This window comes from Emys orbicularis, chromosome 9, assembly GCF_028017835.1.
Source record: "Emys orbicularis isolate rEmyOrb1 chromosome 9, rEmyOrb1.hap1, whole genome shotgun sequence".
Lineage (NCBI taxonomy): Eukaryota > Metazoa > Chordata > Testudines > Emydidae > Emys > Emys orbicularis.
The window spans coordinates 99,874,281-99,895,031 of NC_088691.1; the positions used below are offsets into that span (position 1 = coordinate 99,874,281).

At 60.8% G+C, this 20,751-nt stretch overlaps 1 protein-coding gene across 1 annotated transcript in view; it reads right to left on the reverse strand.

Moving 5' to 3' along the window:
• Positions 1 to 13,746: 13,746 nt before the first annotated feature.
• EIF4G1 (eukaryotic translation initiation factor 4 gamma 1) overlaps positions 13,747 to 20,751 on the reverse strand; it is a 44,505-nt gene continuing 37,500 nt past the window's right edge. The window contains exons 24-34 of the mRNA XM_065411224.1: positions 20,577 to 20,679; positions 19,617 to 19,876; positions 19,358 to 19,473; positions 18,831 to 19,003; positions 18,416 to 18,541; positions 18,214 to 18,295; positions 16,912 to 17,010; positions 16,548 to 16,682; positions 16,079 to 16,160; positions 15,659 to 15,799; positions 13,747 to 15,420 (exon numbers count right to left, since the gene is read on the reverse strand). Coding sequence (XP_065267296.1) covers positions 15,239 to 15,420; positions 15,659 to 15,799; positions 16,079 to 16,160; positions 16,548 to 16,682; positions 16,912 to 17,010; positions 18,214 to 18,295; positions 18,416 to 18,541; positions 18,831 to 19,003; positions 19,358 to 19,473; positions 19,617 to 19,876; positions 20,577 to 20,679 — 1,499 coding nt within the window. The 3' untranslated portion in view covers positions 13,747 to 15,238. The remainder of the gene's footprint in view (positions 15,421 to 15,658; positions 15,800 to 16,078; positions 16,161 to 16,547; positions 16,683 to 16,911; positions 17,011 to 18,213; positions 18,296 to 18,415; positions 18,542 to 18,830; positions 19,004 to 19,357; positions 19,474 to 19,616; positions 19,877 to 20,576; positions 20,680 to 20,751) is intronic.

The following is a 20,751-nucleotide window of genomic DNA, read 5'->3' on the forward strand; positions in this document are numbered from 1 at the left end:
TCTTGGAAACTCCATTTCACCATTGCCAGGTAGTTCACAGGCAGGCGTGAGTCAGGCGTGGCACACTGCAGGCCACCACTGACGCTCTGTGTCTCACCCAAAGCTGCTTGGAGAACGCCAAGTGAGATGATAAAAATGTATCCTGTAACAGATGCCGGAGAATAGTTACATCTCCTGGGACGTCCCAACCATCTCTGTCCACCAGAGCATCCACAATGTAGAGACACAGCTGGTGGGACACAACAGCTGCATCATGTCGATCCACCTGCTGAGGGTCTGCACTGACTTGGTCACCAGAAGTGTTTGTTGTCGTGCCCCAAGCAGGTCATTTTTTGGCTGATGAATGTTGTTTGTGCAATAGAACAAATTACAAATTGCAGGATCCCCACTAGATTCTCTGTTCACCACGTTTAGACCACAGTGTGCACAGCAGACGTCCCGCACAACTGAACATCACCACCACCGAGCACCCGCTCATGGCACCAACTCCTTCAAAACCCAAAGCCGCTTGTCCCCTGAGACTCGCTGCCACGCTTCATAGCTTGATATCTTCTCGGCTAGATCCCTCCCAGGCATTGATGTCAGTGAGCCGGAGGGTGTCTCCTCCAATGACGCCAAGTTCCTTGAGCAAAGGATTGTTTGTGCCTTCCCCGCCCCATCCACCATCTCAACTGCCACCACGGTCACCAACTCCAGCTTGCGGAGTCATTTCACGACTATCTTATTTCTGGACGCTCAATTTGCTGAATCTGAATAGCTTGGCTTGTGTGCTGTTGGCCCCCCACCTTAGCTATTTCTTCAGCCCCTTGTGGCCAACAAACTGCGCAAAGAGCCAACTCTGCTCTCAGGACCTGGACTGGGTGCTTGAGAGCAGACATTGCCCATGTGATTTGAGGGGGGATCTATCCATTCCTCTCCGTCTTGTTACGATGGACCTTGCTAAGCTGGCTGTACGTATCAGACCGACAGAGGTGTCACCCAGGACCCAGCAGTATTGCACGACAACACAGCATTCAGGTCTGATGTTCAAGGACAGGCTAGTGTACATTCGAGCCTGTGCTGAGCACAGGGTTAATGGGACAGGTTGGCCAGGCATTTCGGAGCACTGTGGGCAGGAGGTGAGAAGCAGAGCTCAGCTGTTGAAGATGGAGGAGATGCTGGAGCAGATGACCCACGAGGCAGCATTGGCACTGAAGCCGCTGAAGAGGAGACAACCCCAGAGGACAATTCATGCCCTGAAAGAGGAGCAGATGGCAAAAGAGGCTCCTCATCTGGTCCTATGGATGCAATTCTGTGGCACAGGGCTGAAGGGGAAGCCTCTCTGCAAAGTTCATCTTTGCCCATGGTTGTGGTTTGCTAAGGGGGGGAAGGAGGGCATTTCACTACAGATCAGCATGACGCAAAGAAAGCAATTTCAAAGAGAGTTGGAATGAACTCGACTCAATTTTCTGTTGAAAAGCCGCATTGTCCAAGCAACATCCTTTTAGAAAAGAAAACCCCACCTGGGAAAATTACACTTCCCCTTGTCAAACAAACGGTCATAGTGCATCTGGCTCTATGGACACGCAGTGCCGCTTTGCTGACTCACGCTGCCAGCCAGACCAGCTGTGCCTTACGAGGGGCATGGACAGGGTGGAGAGTCCCTCAAGGCAGGGAGCGTCAGATTGGGAGGGGGAATTTGGCCATGAACTTGTGTGTAAGCCCAGTTCTGCACAGCAGGACACCCACACACACACACACACACACACACACAACCCCGCCCTGCTAACAGAAACAGCCACAGTTTCCATTGTCACTTGAGAAAAGACAGTTACCTTTTCCATAACTGGTGTTCTTCGAGATGTGTTGCTCATGTCTATTCCACAATAGATGTGCATGCTTGCCACGTTTACCGGTGCCAGAAGTTTTTCCCCTAGCAGTACCCGTAGGGGAGCACCCCTAGCGACCCCTGGAGTGGCGCCTCCATGGCGTGGTATAAGGGGCTCTGCGCGCTCCTCGTACCCTCAGTTCCTTCTTGCCAGACAACTCCGACAGGGGAAGGAGGGCGGGATGTGGAATAGACATGAGCAACACATCTCGAAGAACACCAGTTACGGAAAAGGTAACTGTCTTTTCTTCTGCGAGTGATTGCTCATGTATATTCCACAATAGGTTATTCCAAGCTATATCTATTGGAGGTGGGAAGGAGTTCACAAACTCTCGGGACGGAGAACGGCCCTGCCGAACCCAGCATCCTCCTTGGTCTGGGAGACAATCACATAATTCAAGGTGAACATGTGAACCGAAGACCACGGGGCAACCCTACAAATATCCTGAATGGGAACATGGGCCAAAAAGGCAGCCAAGGCCTGCGCCCGAGTCGAGTGTGTCCTCACAATTGGCGGTGGTACCATTGGGCCGGCCACGGGGCCCAGTGCCACTGCACCTGCTGTGACACTGGCGGAGCCAGCTGTTTGCCTGGCTGGTCTGGCCCATCGATGGAGGACTACGAAGGGAGGCCGGGCTGACATACAACCTGCCGCTGTCCCTGGACCGGGAGGAGCGGCGGCGCCGGGAGCAATGCCGACCACGGGACCGAGATCCCGACGTGGAGGACCGGTACCATCGGTAACAGCTGCTCCGCGATCGGCTCCGGCGGGCGGACCCGCGACGGCGAGACGCCGGCGATCGACACCCGGGGCTGTGGAGGCGGTGCCATGGCGGGGTCCTGGAGCGGGACGCCGAATGGGAACAACGTCGACGTCCGTGCCATGACTGGCTGCGATAGCCCCTCCGAGACGAGGACCTTTGGCGACGTCTGCCTCGGTCCCGTCGGTGCTCGCTCCTCGAGGCCGAGTGGTGCCGAGAGTCTCGATCAGATGGAACCCAAGCAGAGAGCCTGGTGGGCGTTGAGGGCGATCCACATGGACTTCGCTCTGAACGGTCGCTGGGCGGCGAACGGCGTTGGGAACGTTCCCTGGACCGAGACCGGTGCCGAGTCGGGGGTGACTGTGGAGATCCCAGTGGCGGCTTGCCTCTGGAGTGTGGGGCTGATATCGGTGGTGCTCCTGGTACCGGCATGGACATAACATACCGGGCCACCTGCAGGGCCTCCGGTGTGGAGGGCATCCGGACATCCGGGGAGGCCTGCTCCAAATGGGCCGGGCTACTCCGCTTGACTTGAGTCGGAGGCCTAGAGGCCAGTGGGGATCGAGGACTGCCCAACATGGGTCTAGCCTCTGTCCCAGGTTTACTCCGGTGCCACGGCGAAGAAGGCCTCTTCCTAGCCTTCTTGGCGTGCCCCGTAGATGGAGAGTGGTGCTGACTAGTCGATGGCGCCGAAGGGTCGCCAAGCACCGACTCCGCGGTGCCCGGTGCCGACTTGGAGCGGCGCACCGGAGCCAGGGTCAGCGCCAACTCCACCAGAATAGCCTAGAGCCTAATGTCCCTTTCTCTCTTGGTCCGAGGCTTAAACGACTTGCAAATCGTGCCGCGATCGCTGAGGTGGGTTTCCCCCAAACAGTGTAGGCAGTCCGCGTGCGGATCACTCAGTGGCATAGATCGCCTACAAGTGTCGCATGACTTAAAACCTGGGGCACAGGGCATGCCCCAGCCCGGGCACTCCAGCTAAACTAAACTAACTAACTAACTACAAGTACACTGAACGAACAAGCAGTTTTGGGGACGAGCCACAGCAAAGCTGGAGCAGAGCAGTTCTGAAGCACCTTCGCTGGCGGCAAGAAGGAACTGAGGGTGGGGGGAGCGCGCAGCGCCCCTTATACCGCGCCATGGAGGCACCACTCCAGGGGTCGCTAGGGCGCTCCCCTACGGGCACTGCTAGGGGAAAAACTTCCGGCACCGGTGCACGTGGCGAGCACACATACCTACTGTGGAATACACATGAGCAATCCCTCGAAGAAGAAGCAAAGTTGCCTCCTCCTGCCCCCCTCAAAAAAGTTCCACTGAAAATGAGAAACTCCATTTGGAAAACAGCGTGAGAGGTTCCCCTTCAGAGACCAATGGAGGCAAGAAAAGCCCAGCAACACAACCAGCGAGAGCCCAGGGACCAGAACGTGTGCTCGCTCTGCTGTGAACGCCGAGGGAGATCAGAGCATGGTTCTTCCCACAGGGCCGGACTGCGTTCAGAGCCACTCTGAAACGAACAGGGCTGCTCACGGACCAGTGCATGAGATGGCAGAATCCGGCCCAGAGAGCTCACGGGCAGATCATGGCCAACATGATGAGTGTGTCTATACCAACGACACTCTCCACTGCACGCAATAGAGAAAGCTGAACACGGTGTAACGGCACATGTAGACCATCCCTGAGTTGGCACCGAATGTGGGCTCGTCCTGTCTACACTTGCAATCAAAGCGTAGTCAGCCCCCGGTTCTGATCTCCCGGTGTCAGCAAGGGGTAACTTCTCTAGCGGAGATGAGCTTGGTGTCACGCTGAGGCAGTCACCTGCAACGCATGCTAACCAGCTCCTGGCAGTCAGGGCGACCTGCTGCCTCAGCAAACCTGAAGGCTTAATAACACCTGTGGGAGGTTCTTGCTCCTAAGAGCGCTGATGGGTGGGATCCAGCGTGAGCCACAGCCCACTCTCAGACCACCCCTCTGGCTCTCCCAGGCACTGGAGACAGGGTCAGCTCACCACTGTGGTTCCCAGCCCAGAGCCTTTTTCCTGGCCACAGCTCAGGGCCTCTGCCCAGGTGCTGCTGTGGGGAGAGAGAGCTGGGGGGAGTCCTTTCTCCCCGACGTAGCCCCAGGGCAGCCTGCACCCCAAACCCCTCATCCCTGGCCCCACCTGAGCCCGCACCCCTAGCCCTCAATCTCCCCCGCACCCCAGCCCTGAGCCCCGTCCCGCACCCCGAACCGTTCAGCCCCACTCCCACCACATGAGTTTTGTGATGTGCACCCATATGGAGGGGATGTGTCACACATCCCCACCATATTGGTGCACATAAAATTCATTCTGCACACGCGTGGGGAAAATTAGAGGGAACACTGCCCACATGCTCACCTCCTAGCTTGATCCCAGAGCCCCGTGCACTCCTGACCCTGGCATGCCTGCTGCCCCGCTCCTGGCCATTCAAAATGCAGCTGCTCAGACCCCTCCCCTGGCTCCCACTGCTTCGCCCGATCACACTGAGGCGTCCTGTCCTCCAAGGCACGGCAGAGCTCTGCTTTTCCCTATCATGCCCCCTGCTCCCCACTCTGCCAACCACGCCAGCCTCCTCCCACAAGCATCTCTGCTCCCTTCCCCACCCTGCAAAGCCGCTGGCGCCCTCCTCCGCTCCTTCAAATCCCCACTCCAGAACCTCCTCTGCTAGATGCCTCGGGGCAATCAGCCAGGCAGTGACAGCTGGGTCCCAGAGCCTAAAGCAAACAGAGTTACAGACTGGACCCCGTGGGCCGTGGCCTTTCTCTCCCCCACTCCCTGCATGACTTTTGCTTCTCTAGATTGGAACGGGGCTGCCCCTTGTTCTGTCTGTGCACCGCGGGGCGCTGTCCCTGCCTGGGGCCACTGCTGGAAGAGACACTGGCCTGCTTTTCAGCCAGGACACTCCTAGCAGCACTAGGACTCACCTCTTAGACCCCCGTGTGAAGCGCAGGCCCAGAGGCTCCTCCACTGCTGGAGAAAGAGGGAGCGAGGCCCCACCACCACCATCAGTGCAGGGTGGAGAAGGATCCGGCGGGAGGGACCTCTGCTGCGTGGCGCCATGCTAGGGGGCTGGCGAGACAGCCGCCTCGCTGCCCAGGAAACGCAAGAGGAGCGAGACCAGCACTTGGCATGTGCCCAGCCCCAGCCAGGGGGAGAGGAAACAGCACGGGGATAAGAAAGTTAGTGTCCAAAGGCCAGTGCCCGCGCCCCCCACGGCCCCACAGCCACCTGCCAGGAGGTGTTAGCCTCCGTCGCCATCTAGTGGGCGAAGGCCACATTGCTGCACCCGAGGCAAACCTCTCCCTGCGTCCACGCCCCAGCTGGGAGTCCTGGCACGTCATCCTTGGTAGTAACTGATGCTGCCACCCCCAGCTCCAAAAGCAGCCAGGCCAGGCCTGCCCAAAAGCAGCCTCCAGAGACCCAATGAGACAGCGACAGCCCAGGCGACCGCTGGCCGGTGGCTGAGCGCCAGGGCACGGTGGCTCCCTCAATAGAAGGGTAAAGGGAACAGCCAGAGCAGGGCTGCGGTTTGACTCATGTCTGCGTTGCAGGGCACTGCCCAGACTTACTGCATGATGGTCTGGCGGGAACCCCCCGGTCTCCCCCCGTGTCACTGCCATGTCACATGTAGAGGGGTACTCCGGGGGACAGGAAGCCTGGCTTTCCAGGCTGCTGTGCCCTGCGACTCCATGGAGAACGTTCGCTTTAATCCTACGAGGAGCTTTTTGCAGCCTAACGTTTCCAATCGTTAATCTCCCAGTGGTCCGGCTCAGCCAGCTCAGCCTTTAAGCTGGGGAACAGCTCCCCAGTTAATTATTGGCCGGCTTGCTGGCCACTTCCCGGTAAGGAGTCAGCAAATGCAGAACTGGCCCCAGAGCCAGCCAGAGCAACCAGGCAAGAGCAAGGACGCTCCTTCTTCCATTTGATGCAGAGAGTCCTGTCACAGCCCCCATCCCAATCCCCCCCTTATCTGCCACCGCCTTTTCACTCCCCTTACCATGCATCACCTCCATCTCATGATCTCACAGCACCAGACTCCATCTCGGCACTGGACTCTTTCATCTGACGCAGCCGGGCGGGAGGCGAATGGGCTGGGCACACCCGGAGCATTGGTACCCCCAGCGACGTGGCTGGAAGGTCTACGTGCCCACACAATGGCCGGACATTCCTGATCATCAGTTGCAGCGTTTATTTTTCAGGGGAGAAATATCTTGCTCCGATACACCGCGAGCTGCCTCCCCGTCAGGGCTGGCTCCAGCTTTTTTGCTGCCCCAAGCGGCGAAGGGGAAAAAAAAGATAAAGCCGCGATCGGCGGCACGTCGGCGGCAGCTCTACCGCGCTGCTTCATTCTTCGGCGGCCGGTCCTTCCCTCTGAGAGGGACTGAGGGACCCGCTGCCGAATTGCCACCGAAGACCCGGACGTGCCACCCCCTTCCATGGGCCGCCCCAAGCACCTGCTTCTTGCACTGGTGCCTGGAGCCGGCCCTGCTCCCCGTTGTCACTGGCCTGCAGCAACCCAATGGGTGGTGTGGGCTTGCCAGGACGGATCTCCACTGAGGGCCCATTTCAGTTCACAGGCGGCCTGTTGATGTTCAGTGCAATCTCCTTTGTGTGGCTCTCTCTTTGGACACAGCTCAGGGATGGAGCTACCACAAGGGACGAAGCTCCCATAACACTTGGCCATCCCATTAAAGGACCGAGCCTGTCTCCTGCTCAGGGGAGTGGGCTAATTCTTACTAGCCTCCACCGTTGCAGGCTCCTGTTTAAAGCAGCCACGCCCCATTCCATGACCTAGACAGGCCATGCCCCCTTGACGCTTCTCCACCTTGTCCATCCGGCCTGCAGCCTGAATGTGCTAGAGCAGTAGCTCTCAAACTGGGTCGCTGGGGCCAGCATTAGACTTGCTGGGACCCAAGGGCTGAATTTGAAGCCCGAGCTACCACCCCCACCTGGGGCAGCGGGACTTGGCTGCGGCCCCCTCTCATGGGTGGTGGTATCAAAGGCCAGGGCAGGCTAAGCCTCTTCTGACCCAGCCCTGGCCCCACCCATGTTCTCGCCTGAGGCCCCCCCTGCCTCCCCCGTTGTTTCCTGAAGCTGGTGGGGACTCAGCTCCATGGGGCCAGGGGCAGCGCTGGGGCCAGCCGAGGGAGGGGTGGGGTTGGGTCGGGCCAGCGGCCAGCATGGCAAGCTGGTGCTTCATCGGCGTGGGAGGGCGGGGCCTCAGGTGGAAGGGGCAGGGCCAGTGGGCTAGCCGCCCCAAAGTGGGGGTTCACCCGCCACCCATGCCCCCTTTCCCCCCACCCGAGGCAGTGGGGCTCAGGCTCTGCCCTCCACCCGGGGTCATGTCGTAACTTTGTTGTCCGAAGGGGGTCACGCTGCAGTGAAGTTTGAGCTCCTCCCCCCAACATGGGGAACATGCCCCCCCAGGCCTGACCTAGGAAACAAATCTCTCTCCCCCGCCCCAGCCAGCGACCGACATACAGACATTGAAAACTAGCTGCAATCCCCTCCAGGCCAAAAAGCAAACCAAGGCGTGCCCAGAGCCCGCTCAGGGGATAAACGCAGAGTGTGGTAAAGTAACATGCACTGCACTTCCCGGCTCATCTAGGCTCTCAGCAGGCCTGGCCATCGGCTACCTGTCAGACACGGAGGGCATGAAGCGGTCTATAACGCCATACCATCCGACAGTCCCTCCCTTCTTGGGTGTCAGCACCCGGGCAATGCCCATGCGCTGCGAGGAGGCCGAGTTACCCCCACCGCCAGCGATGTCCTGCTCCAGGCTCTGAGCACCTTTCCCAGGGGCTGGAGGAGGAGAGCTACTAACTGGACCCCGTCTCCACCCAGTGGACAGCAAGTGAGGTGCAGCCAGGCTGCTGGAGAGGTTTGTACCCCTGCGGCCCCTCCATGCTGGCTGTGCGGGGGCCAAGCGCTCAGAGAGGGGGCTGGAGACCAGCAAAGGGGCTCCCCTCTCCCACATACTGCTAGGACCAGCATCTCCGTCGCGCTCCAGTTCGTTGCGTTCCCCCGCTGGGGTGACTAGAGAGCTCCACGCTATAGTTCTCCTCACCCGACTGGATGGGTTTATAGGGCCCCTCCCTGGCAGCTTGGAGCGTATTCCGCCGTCTGGGCATGAGCCCCGTAACTTTGTCCCCTCGTCCACAGCACTGGGCACCATGCAGCGTGGCCATGCCAGACCTGCCCTCTCTCCTGGGCAAGCCCATGAACTCTACCACCGCTTCCCCACTGGGAAGAGGCCTTACCCTCCCACTCAGCCCCCCTTAGACACCAGGGTCCCCGCCCCTTCCTCCATGGATCAGTGTGAAATGGGCAAACCCTGGGGCTTCTTGGGGAACTCCCTTCCGGACAAAGAGCAGGGAAGGTCCACGCTTAGCCCAGCAGCTGGGGGCTACTCTCTACCAGAGTTTTCAGAATCCTTTAACCCGCTCCCCCGGTTTGTGAGCGACACGCAGCGGCCCAGAAGCAGCCGATCCTGCCTTTCTCCCACCAGCCCTGGGGAAGGGCGGACAGGGATTTGGCTCACTGGTCGACCAGGAGCTTGGTGGGGGCGCCAGCTGGCAAAAGGGCACCAGCTGCCGTGGCTGCATCTGGGGAGGACAGAACTACGGCGTAGCATAGGCCATCACCCCCAGGATGTAGTTCGCTCCTGTCTGGGTTACCCACGATCCAGAGCCACCTCTGAGAAGGTCCCTCTATTATAGGCAGGGGAGCATGGCTGTGGTAGCCCGATCTCAGGCTTTCCCCGTCCTCCGGCCAGAATCACACGTTTTACAGTCATTTGTAACCGGCTCCAAAGCTGTTCAGACAGCTGAACGGGGTATTTCTGGGGCCTCCTCCAATGGCTCCTCCTGCTATCCCAAGCCTCACCCGCCCCTGGGGGAGCCTCATCCCTGCAAAGGAGTCCCTTTCCCGGCCCAGCTATCTCCCTGCATCCCCGGTCTGCAAGCCCCCTCAGCGAGGAACCAGTCTCGAAGGAGAGATCAGGCGGTAGCTCCATTTGAAACTCAGGGGCTGGGGCAGGAGATATAGCCTGCTCCTCCACACAGCCCGACCCTTTTCCCAACCACCTCTGGTGGGACAAAATGCCTCACGGTCACCCCCTCTGGGGCTGTAGTCACCCCATTAATCCGCTGCACAAGTGGGGCAGCATCCTGCCCCCTCCTCCATCTGGCTTGTCAGTGTTAGCATGTCGGGCACAGCCCTATGGGGGTGGCAGGGGGCAAATGAACAGGCAAAATACCTCAGAGCCCAGAGGTAGCATGGGGGCCCTGATCCCCCCATTTCTGGGGAGCACCCCCCTGACCCCCCCCCCCCCTTCTAGGTCCCATACACGGGTCATTCTTCCTTGGACGTCCACTGAGAATTGGACCTACTGTCTCCACACTCGTCAGCCAGCCCGAGGGCTCTTGGTTTCTTAGCCACTAACCCCACTTTCTGGTCAGCACGGCCCAACCCATGACTGTCCCAACCCAATCACGTCCTTCCTCTAGGGTGGGGCCGCCATGGCCGCCGGCCAGCGCTGAGCTACGTGGTCTGCACCAAAGCAGGCAGCAGGAGCCAGGCTGTTATCAGCACCAGTGCCTGTGTGCTGGCCCCTGGGCCACCTTTGCTCTGTACGGGGAGGGCTGGGCTGGGCTGATTGCTTTGGCTCGGGGCTCGCTCTCAGGAGCTCCTTTGGGTCAACGCGAGCGGCATGGGCGCACCGGGCACACAGGATGCAGCTCCCTGCCCAGCTCGGCAGGCAGCCGCTCTGGCTGCCCACTGGGGGAGTGAAGCTGGCAGCGGATGGGCAGGGTTTGAACTTGAGCCTGGAGCCTGCCAGGAGCTGGGGCAGTTGGCATGAAGCGCCTCACGCCATTGCAAGGGAGGGGTACGGGAGGGGCTGCTAAGAAAGTTCTTCCGTCCTTAATTTTTTTGGGGGAGGGAGGGGGACAAAACCACCCCCTTTGAAAAGATGACAGAGCTCTGCCCCCTTTCTATGTAACGCGAGGGTGGCAGGTGGCTGGGTTCCGGCTCTCAGCCCCAGCTGCTAAGAGGGACCAAAGGAGGGTTGCAGACACCTTGTCCGCTATGCCCTCGCCCAGGCACTCAAGGGGGCTCAGGTCACGTGACGGCCCAGCAGCCACGGCTAGTTAACATCCTGATCTCACACCCCCGTAGTGGGATCTACGCCGAGAGTCGTGCGGGGTTCCAGGGGGCTGGGCCAGCCGTTTAGACACTCGAAGGCGACAGCCCCAGATTGCACACTCCAGCCCTGGCTTTCCTGGGAGAGTCCTTCCACAACGCAGCACACCCCTTCCCCGGGCAGGGCACTGGCGTGGGCACTCCATGCGGCATGGGCGGAGGAGGAACTGGGAGCAGAGACGCTGCTGTCAGGGGTGACTTGTTCCCCTTATGCTGCATTATCAGCAACTGGTTCTTGCAGACGGGACAGAGACAGGCAAAGGACAGGGCCTGCCGAGCTGCAGAGATGTTGGGGGCAGGTCTCACAAACAGCCTGGGCTAGGGCTAGGGGAGCAGGGGCAAGGAAGCCGCTCTGCTGGAGCTAGTCTGAGCAAGGCCCACACGGGCAAAGACTCGAGCCCACACTGGATCTCACTCCGGCCACCAGAAGTCTGTGCCCCAGCTGCCTGGCTTTCGCTCTGGGGCCGGTTCCTGCCCGCCTGGGGCCCATCAAAGCAGAGGTTTACGTGGACAGAGTCATTGCTTCGCCTCCCTGCCAGGGCCCACGTGCAGCCAGACACCCCATGCAGGCAGGCCAGACTGCTTCCCACAGACACTGCCCGCATTCACCCTACCCCAAGCTCATCCCACCAGCCAGCCCCAAGCAGCCGCCCTGCTTTAACCCGTTCCCCCCCACCACACACAAAGGGAACGCTTCCTACTCTCCCCCCAGCCCAGCATGGGTCGAGGGAGCAGTGACAGGTATCCCACAGCCCTGCCTGGTTAGAGACAAGCCTTGAAGCTAGGAGGGGCAGATCCTGAGCCCCCGCTGGGCCCAGCACTCACCAGGCTAAAGGCATTGGCCAGCTGGGGGGTTGGGTGGTGTCGAAGAGGGGTTCAGAGCAGGCAGCTGGCATGCAAGAGTCCAGCTCCCCCGTGTGCGGCACCCCAGGGAGCTCAGACCGTCACGCTGGAGGCCAAGCGCACGGAGCAGCAAACTCTCACTGTGCCGAGTGACGGTGGGTGGGCAGGGCTGGGACAAGCAGCAAGTCATCTCACGCTCGCCCCAAACGTGCCCACGTAACACGGATGTTCCAGCGCACACAGATGTCCCAGGCCACAACCAGAGAGAGTTCCCGAACGCTGACGTGTGGGCAGTGCCCAGCCCAGTGGGGTCTGGGTCATGGATAGGGCACCCAGGCATTACTGCCACAATGCCAATCCACTTCCCTCGGGACCAGCCCCGCCCCTGCCCATCCCAGTCTCCCCACTTCCCTTGGGGCCAGCCCCTGCCCGTCCCAGTCTCCCCACTTCCCTTGGGGCCAGCCCCACCCCTGCCCATCCCAGCCCCCCCCGCTTCCCTCGGGACCAGCCCCTGCCCATCCCAGTCCCCCCCGCAGCCTGACACCCCTGGGCAGGGCTCAGTGCTGAGGGGGACATAGAGACAGCAGAGAGCTGGGCTCTGCTCCACGCCCCAGATGGATGCTGGGGGGCTACGTCCCCACAGGCAGGGAAAGAAGAAGCCCCAGCAGTTAGCAGGGGCGTCACTGCATGAGCAGACGAGGGTACAGCCAGAGGAACCTAACACCAGCACCACCCCAATGCACCAGCCCCAACTGCCTGGGAGGGTCTGGTCCCGGTCCCCCCTGCAGGGGGGTGGAGGCCCCAGCTGTCCACCCAGCCCTGGTCTCTAGACCTGGCACCGCTGCCTGCCTTTGCCGGGAAGTGGGCCCGGGGAGAGCTGCCCTGATCGCATTTCTCTTTCTGCACATCTCATTAACCCTGTGAAGATGCCGGACCATTATACCCAGGTGCCCCTCTTACCGCTCAAAACCCCAAGCATCTTATCCCCACCTCCCTGCAGACCGACCCCATCACAGCCCGGGCTCACCTTCCTAGTACAGCGAGCAGTTCCCTCTGCTCTCCAATACAGCCCTCGGGCACACGCCAGCAGAAACAAACCAGCTCTTTAAGGGTTGATACAAATCAATCCAAAAGCATCATCTGAAAATGCTGCCGCACAGGGGGGATGGGGCAAGGCCCCAGACCCTGCCCCACATGGTTTCCCTGGAAGCAGTAGGGCAGGTTCCAGCCATGCCCCCCACCCCCATGTCTCACCCTTACCCCAGAGTGAGCAGTCGACTCTCCACAGCCAACCTGAGGGGCGGCCACGCCACCAAACACCTGCCAGACCAGCCTCCAGCCAACAAAACCAAGTGACTTGTTCTCTCCGCAGCAGTCAGCTTGTGCTTCCAGTCAGTCAGTCGTCCTCCCCCTGGAGCTGGATTGGAGCTAGGACCCAGCCCCCGGGCCAGGGGAAAGGCCCCAGCTTATTCCCTGCTCCGAGCCAGCCAGTGCTCCTGCCCGGGCCTATAGGAGTGCTGGTACCCCCTACAGGGGAACCACCCTAGGCCCCATTCCCCAGCCTATATGTCCCCCCCCCCGGGGCAAGGCCCCGTCTCACTCCCCAACCCCCACCCCAGGGCAATTCACCCAGCCAGGGTAACAGCAGGAAAGGCTGGAAGAAGCTGCCCAAGCAGAGCAATCCCACCACCCCTGCCCCTAGGGTAACTCTGCATGGCTCCCTGGGGCTGCCACAAAAGCCAGGGGAGGGGCCTCTGCTCAGCTGTCCGGTGATTCAGCCTCCCCCCCGCCCCCAATGCAATACGCCACAGCGGCCTCCCTACTCCACGCCGCGGTGCCCTCCCGCCCCCAGGGTCCAACGGCCCAGTCTCACCCCCAGGGCTGCGAAGCCAGCAACAGAGGCAGGACCAGCCCAGCGGCTGGAAGCCAGCCCCATTCAGATGAGGAATAAGGCTGACAGCCGGAACCAGGCACGGCGGGCAATTCTCCATCTCTCGCTGTCTCCCGGGGCGGTCTGGGGCGGTGGGGGTTAGCCAGCCAGGTCACTGGGCTCAATACAAAGGTTATAGGGTGACATTTAATGGCCTGTGTTACACCAGGTCAGATTAGATGCGCTAACGATCCCTTCAGGCCGTACACTATGAATAATCTATCATCAATCCATCCACCACCACCCCTGCGTTGCCTCTGCCCAGCCCTCCCACATAGGGGCCCCTGCAGCCTGGGGGCAGGAGCTCAGAGAGTCTAGCCCCCTTCCCAGGGCTGGTGCAGGCGATGCTCCAAAATTCCCCGGCCTTCTGGAGTGGATTCACTCCCCTTCCTTCCTGCCACCTCCCCTTGCCCACAGGAAGAATGGGCACAGTCTGTCAGGGACCCAGGCTGCCCCTGGGTGGCACCTGCCCCACAGCTCTTGGTCTTCGCTGGACTCCTGGGCCGTGTTCAGGTTCCCGGATCTCCCTCCAGACCAGACCCGCAAGTGCTTCTCTTCGGACTCCCGTGTTGGCGATCCTTAGGCTGGAAGAGCGATGGCTACAGTGCCGCATAGGAGCCTTCACCCCATCCAGGGCATCCCGCCAGCACCGGCTCCAGACAGGCTGTAGCTGCTTAGTGCCCATTTGCTAGCTGGCCTAGCACAGCGCTGTGGGGGCTGGGGCAGCAGGCGAGCCCTCGCAGACGCAGGCCCGGATCCGACAGCGGCACACGCAGCGGTATTTAGCAATGTTCTTTTATTTCCAGTTTAAGGTGAAAAGATGCCTTTAAATCTTCAATTAAATACTCCATAAAGAAAAGCAAAAAAAAAAAAAAAAAAAAAAAAAATATTTACAAATTCACGTGACCGGTAATTGAATCCTTGTTTTAATAATTACGCGTGCGGCTCGTTAACATCCGGCGCTCTATAAATACAGGGGATGCAGATGAAGCCACCGCTTGCTAGCTTGCACAATTGTGGCCTTAAACGTGTTGGGGGGGGAGACAGGAGCTGCCGAGCTGGCCCCATGGGAGGCTCGCCCAGCGCAGAGGGGGCTGGAACCCCCCTCCCCCTGGAACGGCCCCAGCAGCTCCCAAGCCGATCTCAGAGGTGGGAGATTTGGGGGAGGGGGCTGAAATGATTTTTTTGAAAATAAAAAACCATCCGGCAGGTTTGTGGTGCAGGCTGTGATCCGGGGATGGGGGAGCGGGAGAGCAAAGTCCTGTCCCCAAACCAAATTTAATAAGTTTATATATATATATAATCTCTCTATATTTCAGCAATAAATGGGGGGAGGAGACGGCCCCCAACAGACATGAGTTTCTGGTGCGTTGCACCCTGCAGAGTTTGGCCCCGCTCACTGCGATCCATCCGGGTTCCTGCATTGGGGCTGAGCAGAGCCCCACAGCATGCCTGCCTCCTTCAGCATCAATTTATTATCATCAGACACAAACCAATACAGGCCTCGAAAACAAAACAAAAGGAAAGGAGGGAGTCCAGGAGGCAGGGCGGCTCCCCGCGGCCTCTGCGCAAGAGAGTCCAGGCCTCGGGGCGGGCCGGTGGGGCCCTGGCCCCGCTCCTCAGTTGTTGTCCGATTCGTCCTCAGCTTCCCGCAGCCAGGTGAAGAAGGCCGTCACTGACTTGAGAGCCACCCCCTTGCCCTGCTGCTCGGCCGGGTCCTTGCTCGACTCCCACTTGTAGAAGGCTTCCTCCTTGATGACGTCCTCGTCGTACAAGGCATCGAAGAACATTCGGAGCAGGTCTGTGGGGAGGGCGAGAGAGGGGGTCAGGGGGACATGGGCAAAGCCCCTGCTGGGCACCCCCATCCCACCCCGAGCAGCCTGCACAGAAGCCATGACCCCAGAGCACGTCGACCAACGGGCATGGGCTGGGAATCGAGTGACTGCTGCCCTCCCCCCATCTCCCTGGGCTCCCCAGGCCGCCATCCCCCGGCCCTCTCGGAGCCAGTAGCTGGGCTCCGGCCAGCTGGAGACACTCACTCGGCGGCTGATCCAGCTTCACCACGAGGGCCTGTAAGGCGTAGAGCGCCTGCAGCTCCTTCTGCTCCTCGCTCACGTACTTCTGCAGCAGCTTGGCCCGGCTCTTGATCACCGTTGTGTCCACCCGGTAAGGGTTCTCGACTGCGGGGGGAGGGGAGCGAGTGAGAGAGGCAGGGGGCGGCCCCAGACCCGCTCCTCCCACCCTGCCCCAAGGGCCAGAGCTCCTGCCCCACTCCCAGCAGATCCTGCGGCCCAACCCCAGGAAGGGTGGAGGAACAGGGTCCCCACTGCACTTGGCACCAGCCAGCTTCCCCCTCCCATCCCAGCTGCCAGGGCTCTGGCTAGTTCAGGCCACCCTCGTGGGCAGGTCTGGGCCCCAGCTGAGGCCCCCAGAGGCGGGGCAGCCTCCTCCCTACTTACAGACAATGGCCGAATGGCACACGGATGTCATCAGGGCCCTGACGAAGACGTTGGACGAGACCTGATGCTCGCTCAGGTTGGCCTGGTGGGGGGAGAACACTTCAGAGCGGGCAGCCAGGCACAGCGCTGGCGGAGGGAGACCTGCCCCCACCCCAGGCAAGCTGCGGAGCAGCAGCAGTGATCTTGAGACACAGCCAGCGCCCCTACCCAACTCCCCCCAGTGCCCCCTGCTGGGAGAGACTGGGACTGGAGTAACCAGGTGCACCCCCAGCCAGCGCTCTTGCCCCCTGGAGTACCTGGGGGCTCCCCCCACAGCCAGCGCCCCTGCCCCACAACCCCCTGGAGTACCTGGGGGCTCCCCCCACAGCCAGCGCCCCGCCCCACTCCCCCTTGGAGTACCCAGGGGCTCCCCCCATGGCCAGTGCCCCAGCGCCCCCTGCTGGGGAGGCCCTAGGGGCAGCGTACTCACCTCGATCCAATCGTATATTCTTTGGTTGTTAGAGTTCTCTTTCAGCAGCTTCTCCATCTGCTTGCACAGCTCCTCGGCAGTCAGCTCCTTGCGGCTGGGCGTGTCTGAGCTGTCCCCCATGGTGTACTCCACTTTCTGGGGACGGGAGAAGCCAGTGAGGGGAAGCCACGGCGCTGCGACAGGAGGGAGACGCGCCCCAAGAGACGGGGCTGGGGGATCCCGCCTGCAGTGCTGGGCGCCGGACTGCTCAGCGTCAGGTTGCTCCCTGCTGGGTCCTCCAGCACCCAGAACTCCAAAGCCAGCCAGGGGGCAGCTCCCTCCCCCTCCCCCCCCCCAGTCCTGGAGAGGGTCCAGCCCCGCTCACCTGCTCCGTGACAAACTTGTTCACATCCTGGTCCTCGGGCAGGAACTCCTTCCAGCTCAGGCCGCCCTCTCTCCACAGCGTCCCTGCCTTCTTGTGACTCTGCAAAGGGGGACGGGGGGGGAGAGCTTCAGTCAGGCTTCCCAGGCAGGCTCGACCTACCCCTTTCCGAGGCTTGGGAAGACAGAGTGAGCTGTGCCCAGCTGGAGGAGGGGACTGCCGGGGGGCGGGGGGGAGATACTCCGCAGCAGGAAGTGTCTCCACGTGGCCCAGATCGGGGCTGCACCAAGGAGTCAGAGCCGCAGGGCAAAGCTTGGAGCCTGCACTCGGTCATAGAATCATAGAACTGGAAGGGACCTCGAGAGGTCGTCTAGTCCAGTGCCCTGCACTCAGGCAAGATTAAGTATTATCTAGACCATCCCTGACAGGTGTTTCTCCAACCTGCTCTGAAAAATCTCCAATGATGGAGATTCCACAACCTCCCTAGGCAGTTTATTCTAGTGCTTAACCACCCTGACAGTTAGGAACTTTTTCCTAATGTCCAACCTAAACCACCCTTGCTGCAATTTAAGCCCGTTGCTTCTTGTCCTATCCTCAGAAGTTAAGAAGGCCAATTCTTCTCCCTCCTCCTTGTAACAACCTTTTATGTACTTGAAAACTTATGTCCCCTCTCAGTCTTCTCTTCTCCAGACTAAACAAATCCATTTTTCTCAGTCTTCCCTCACAGGGTTCATGTTTTCTAGACCTTTAATCATTTTTGTTGCTCTTCTCTGGACTTTCTCCAATTTGTCCACATCTTTCCTGAAATGTGGCACCCAGAACTGGACACAATACTCCAGCTGAGGCCTAATCAGCATGGAGTAGAACGGAAGAATTACTTCTCGTGTCTTGCTTACAACACTCCTGCTAATACACCCCAGAATGACGTTCGCTTTTTTTGCAACAGCGTTATGCTGTTGACTCATATTTAGCTTGTGATCCACTATGACCCCCAGATCCCTTTCTGCAGCTTCCTCCAACTCCAAACATCCCTACGGCAGCGAGGTCACAGGGAGCAGGGCCAGGGCAGAGCCAGACAGGAGGGGCTGGGGAAATCAGGGCCGCACCCCAGAGCCAGACAGGAGGGATGAGGACTGCAGGGGGGTAGGGGCAGTGCCCCAGAGCCAGACAGGAGAGGTGGGGGCTGGGGGCCTGGGCCAGGGCTCAGGTGTTACATGCAGACACCAGCCCTCTCTGCCAGGGACGTGGCTCTCGGTCCCCACTAGCAGGGTCAGACGAGCAGACGGGCACGGGGGCGGCACTTACCATCCCCTTGCACAGCAACCCCAGGATCTCCAGCAAGAGGGTGCTGGCCTTGCCAATGGGCACCAGGGGCTTGGCAATCTCTCTGCAGGGCACAAAGACACGGGTCAGCTCCTCGTTACGTAGCCAGCCACGCGCCTGGTTACACTCCCCCCCAGCCCCAGGAGCAGGGCCTGGAAGGCCAGCGGCGCAGGGAGCTGCTCACCTGAAGAGCTCCTCCATGGGGATGCCCCCCTCCCGCAGGATGGGGGTGATCAGCTCGGCCAGGTAGAGCCAGATGTGCGGGATGTCGATCTCCATGTCCTCAGCGATCTCCAGGATGTCGTGCACCCTGCGAGGGAAGCAGAGGAGGGCCGGGCGGATCAGCGGGGAGGGGCAGCTTCCAGGAGCCCACAGCTCAGGGCTGGCAGCATGGGTGCCGTGTCTCCCTGCCAGCCCAGGGGTGTCTGCAGAGCGAGCCAGAGGGGCAGAGTGCAGGTTGGAGCTGGGGAGCAAATCCCACCCCTGCCCATGGGACCAGCCAGGCCCCCAGCCCTGATTCAGCAGTCCTAGGAGGGACAAAAGCCCCCTGGCTACAGACCCTTCCCTAGCAGGGTCACAGGGCGTGGGGGCCCCCTTACCCTTTGTAGTACTGCTCCTTGGTGAGGTTTCCTGCTTTCACCAGCTGGTACAGCAGCAGCCCCATGTGCTCGCGGGCGATCATGCTCCTCTCCAGCGTGGACTCGATGCCATTCCGCACAAAGACATAGAGCTGGGAGGGGCAGGCCAGCTCCTGCACACACTGCAGCGCCTCCTGCAGGGGGAGAGACGGCTCAGCACTGCCCTGGCCCCACCCTCTTGCACACACTGCAGCATCTGCTATGGGGTAGACTGGACTGGCTCAGAACGGCCCTATGCTTGCTCCTGGTCCCCAGCAAAGGGCTGACAGCTCCCAGCCCTACCCCCCGCCCCGCCTAGCCAGCCCTGCCCCCATCCACCTTTATTGTTAAAAGGAAAGATCATCATCACTTGTAATTCTGCTGCCAGTTCCAGGGCTGCAGGTGTCACAGGAACACAGGGCCCCGAGCGCAGGCCAGGGGCCGCATGCAATGCTCCTCCTGAGGGACAGGCCAGGGGCCGCCCCTGCCTCCCCTGTCCCAGTTCTCACCTTCATGTCGTTGATATGCAGGTACTCTTCAATGATGGCCTTGGATTTCTTCTCCAGCTCCTCCTCTGACAGCGCTGGCTTGGGGGGGGCTGCAGGGGGCGCCGGCTCTCGCTTAACTGTGCGGAGGGAGAGATCCCATCAGCATGGCTGGGCTGTGGGGTGGATGCCCCAGCCGAGGGCGGACAGCCAGGCCCTTGACAGGACTCGGGCCTTGGGCACCGCCTCCCCCTCTCAGCACCGTGCCAGCCCCGCTCCTCACCTGGCTCCCTGCTCCTGTCCCGCTCCTCCGTCATGCTGGAAACCTTCCGGACGGCCTCCTGGGCTCCCTGCCTCTCGCGCTCCCGGCTCCTGTCCTCCGTCTCCTTGCTGTAGCTCCGCTTGGTGATGGGGGGCCGGTTCCTGTCTGCCCGCTCCCCCCTGTCGGGGCGCTCCAAGCGGTCACCCCTCTCCAAGCGCTCCCGCTCAAACCGTTCCCCTCGCTCTCCGGCCTTCTCCGACCGATCCCGGCTGGAGCTGCTCCTGGGGAGAGGTGGGGGGCAAAGTAGGTGAAGCACCCCCAGTACTCTAGCGCCCTCCCCCTTCCCGAATGACTCTCTGCTCTCCTGACTGCACATGCTGCTTCCCCACCCTCCTGAACCCAGGGCGAGACGGCTCCGGCGCCCGGCCCTCTCCTGGGGTTTTAAAGCCTTGCCTGGCTCCCTGTTTGTTGTGTGTGTCCCCGTCCCCTTCTCTGCAGATGTGAGAGCCTCCTCCTCAGCAGCTCCTGCATTTCTAGCTCCTATGGGGTCTCAGCTGGTAGCGCCCCGGTTTTGTTGTCTGATTTTTGTGCCACTGCCTATCTGAGACTTGGTATCTCCCACGGGCCTGGCTCCGAGCAGCATTCCCCCCACCCCACGGGCCTCTCCCACCTGCCCCACCCCATGGCTGAATGAGTAGCAGCTGCAGGTGGCGGAGAGGAACTCCTGTCTCCCAGAGGTGCAGCAGGGTCAGGGGACAGGTCAGCCAACAGCGCCCCACTGGCTCTTGGCCTCTCCAAAGCTCTGCTCCAGCAGCGTCCCCCCACACGCCTGGGACTACCAGGCCCTCGCTGTGTGTTAGGGGCTCTGTCCCCGGTCCGTGCGCAGCCCCGTGCCTGGGAATAGCAGGAGATCACCCAAAACACAGTCACCAGGCCCTGGCGGCCGCACGGCCAACAGCCAAACGGGCTCCCGGGACTCACCTCTGTACCACGCGCCGGGAATCCAGGCTCTCCGCGGGGGTCGACTGCTGCAGGGCTGAGAAGCGATTCAAGGTGCTAGTGGCTGGCCGGGTGGCATCAGAAGCTGGGAACAGAGAACAGATGAGTCAGAACTGGGTGTGGGCACAGCACCCCCCCCCCCCCCCATTTCTGAGAC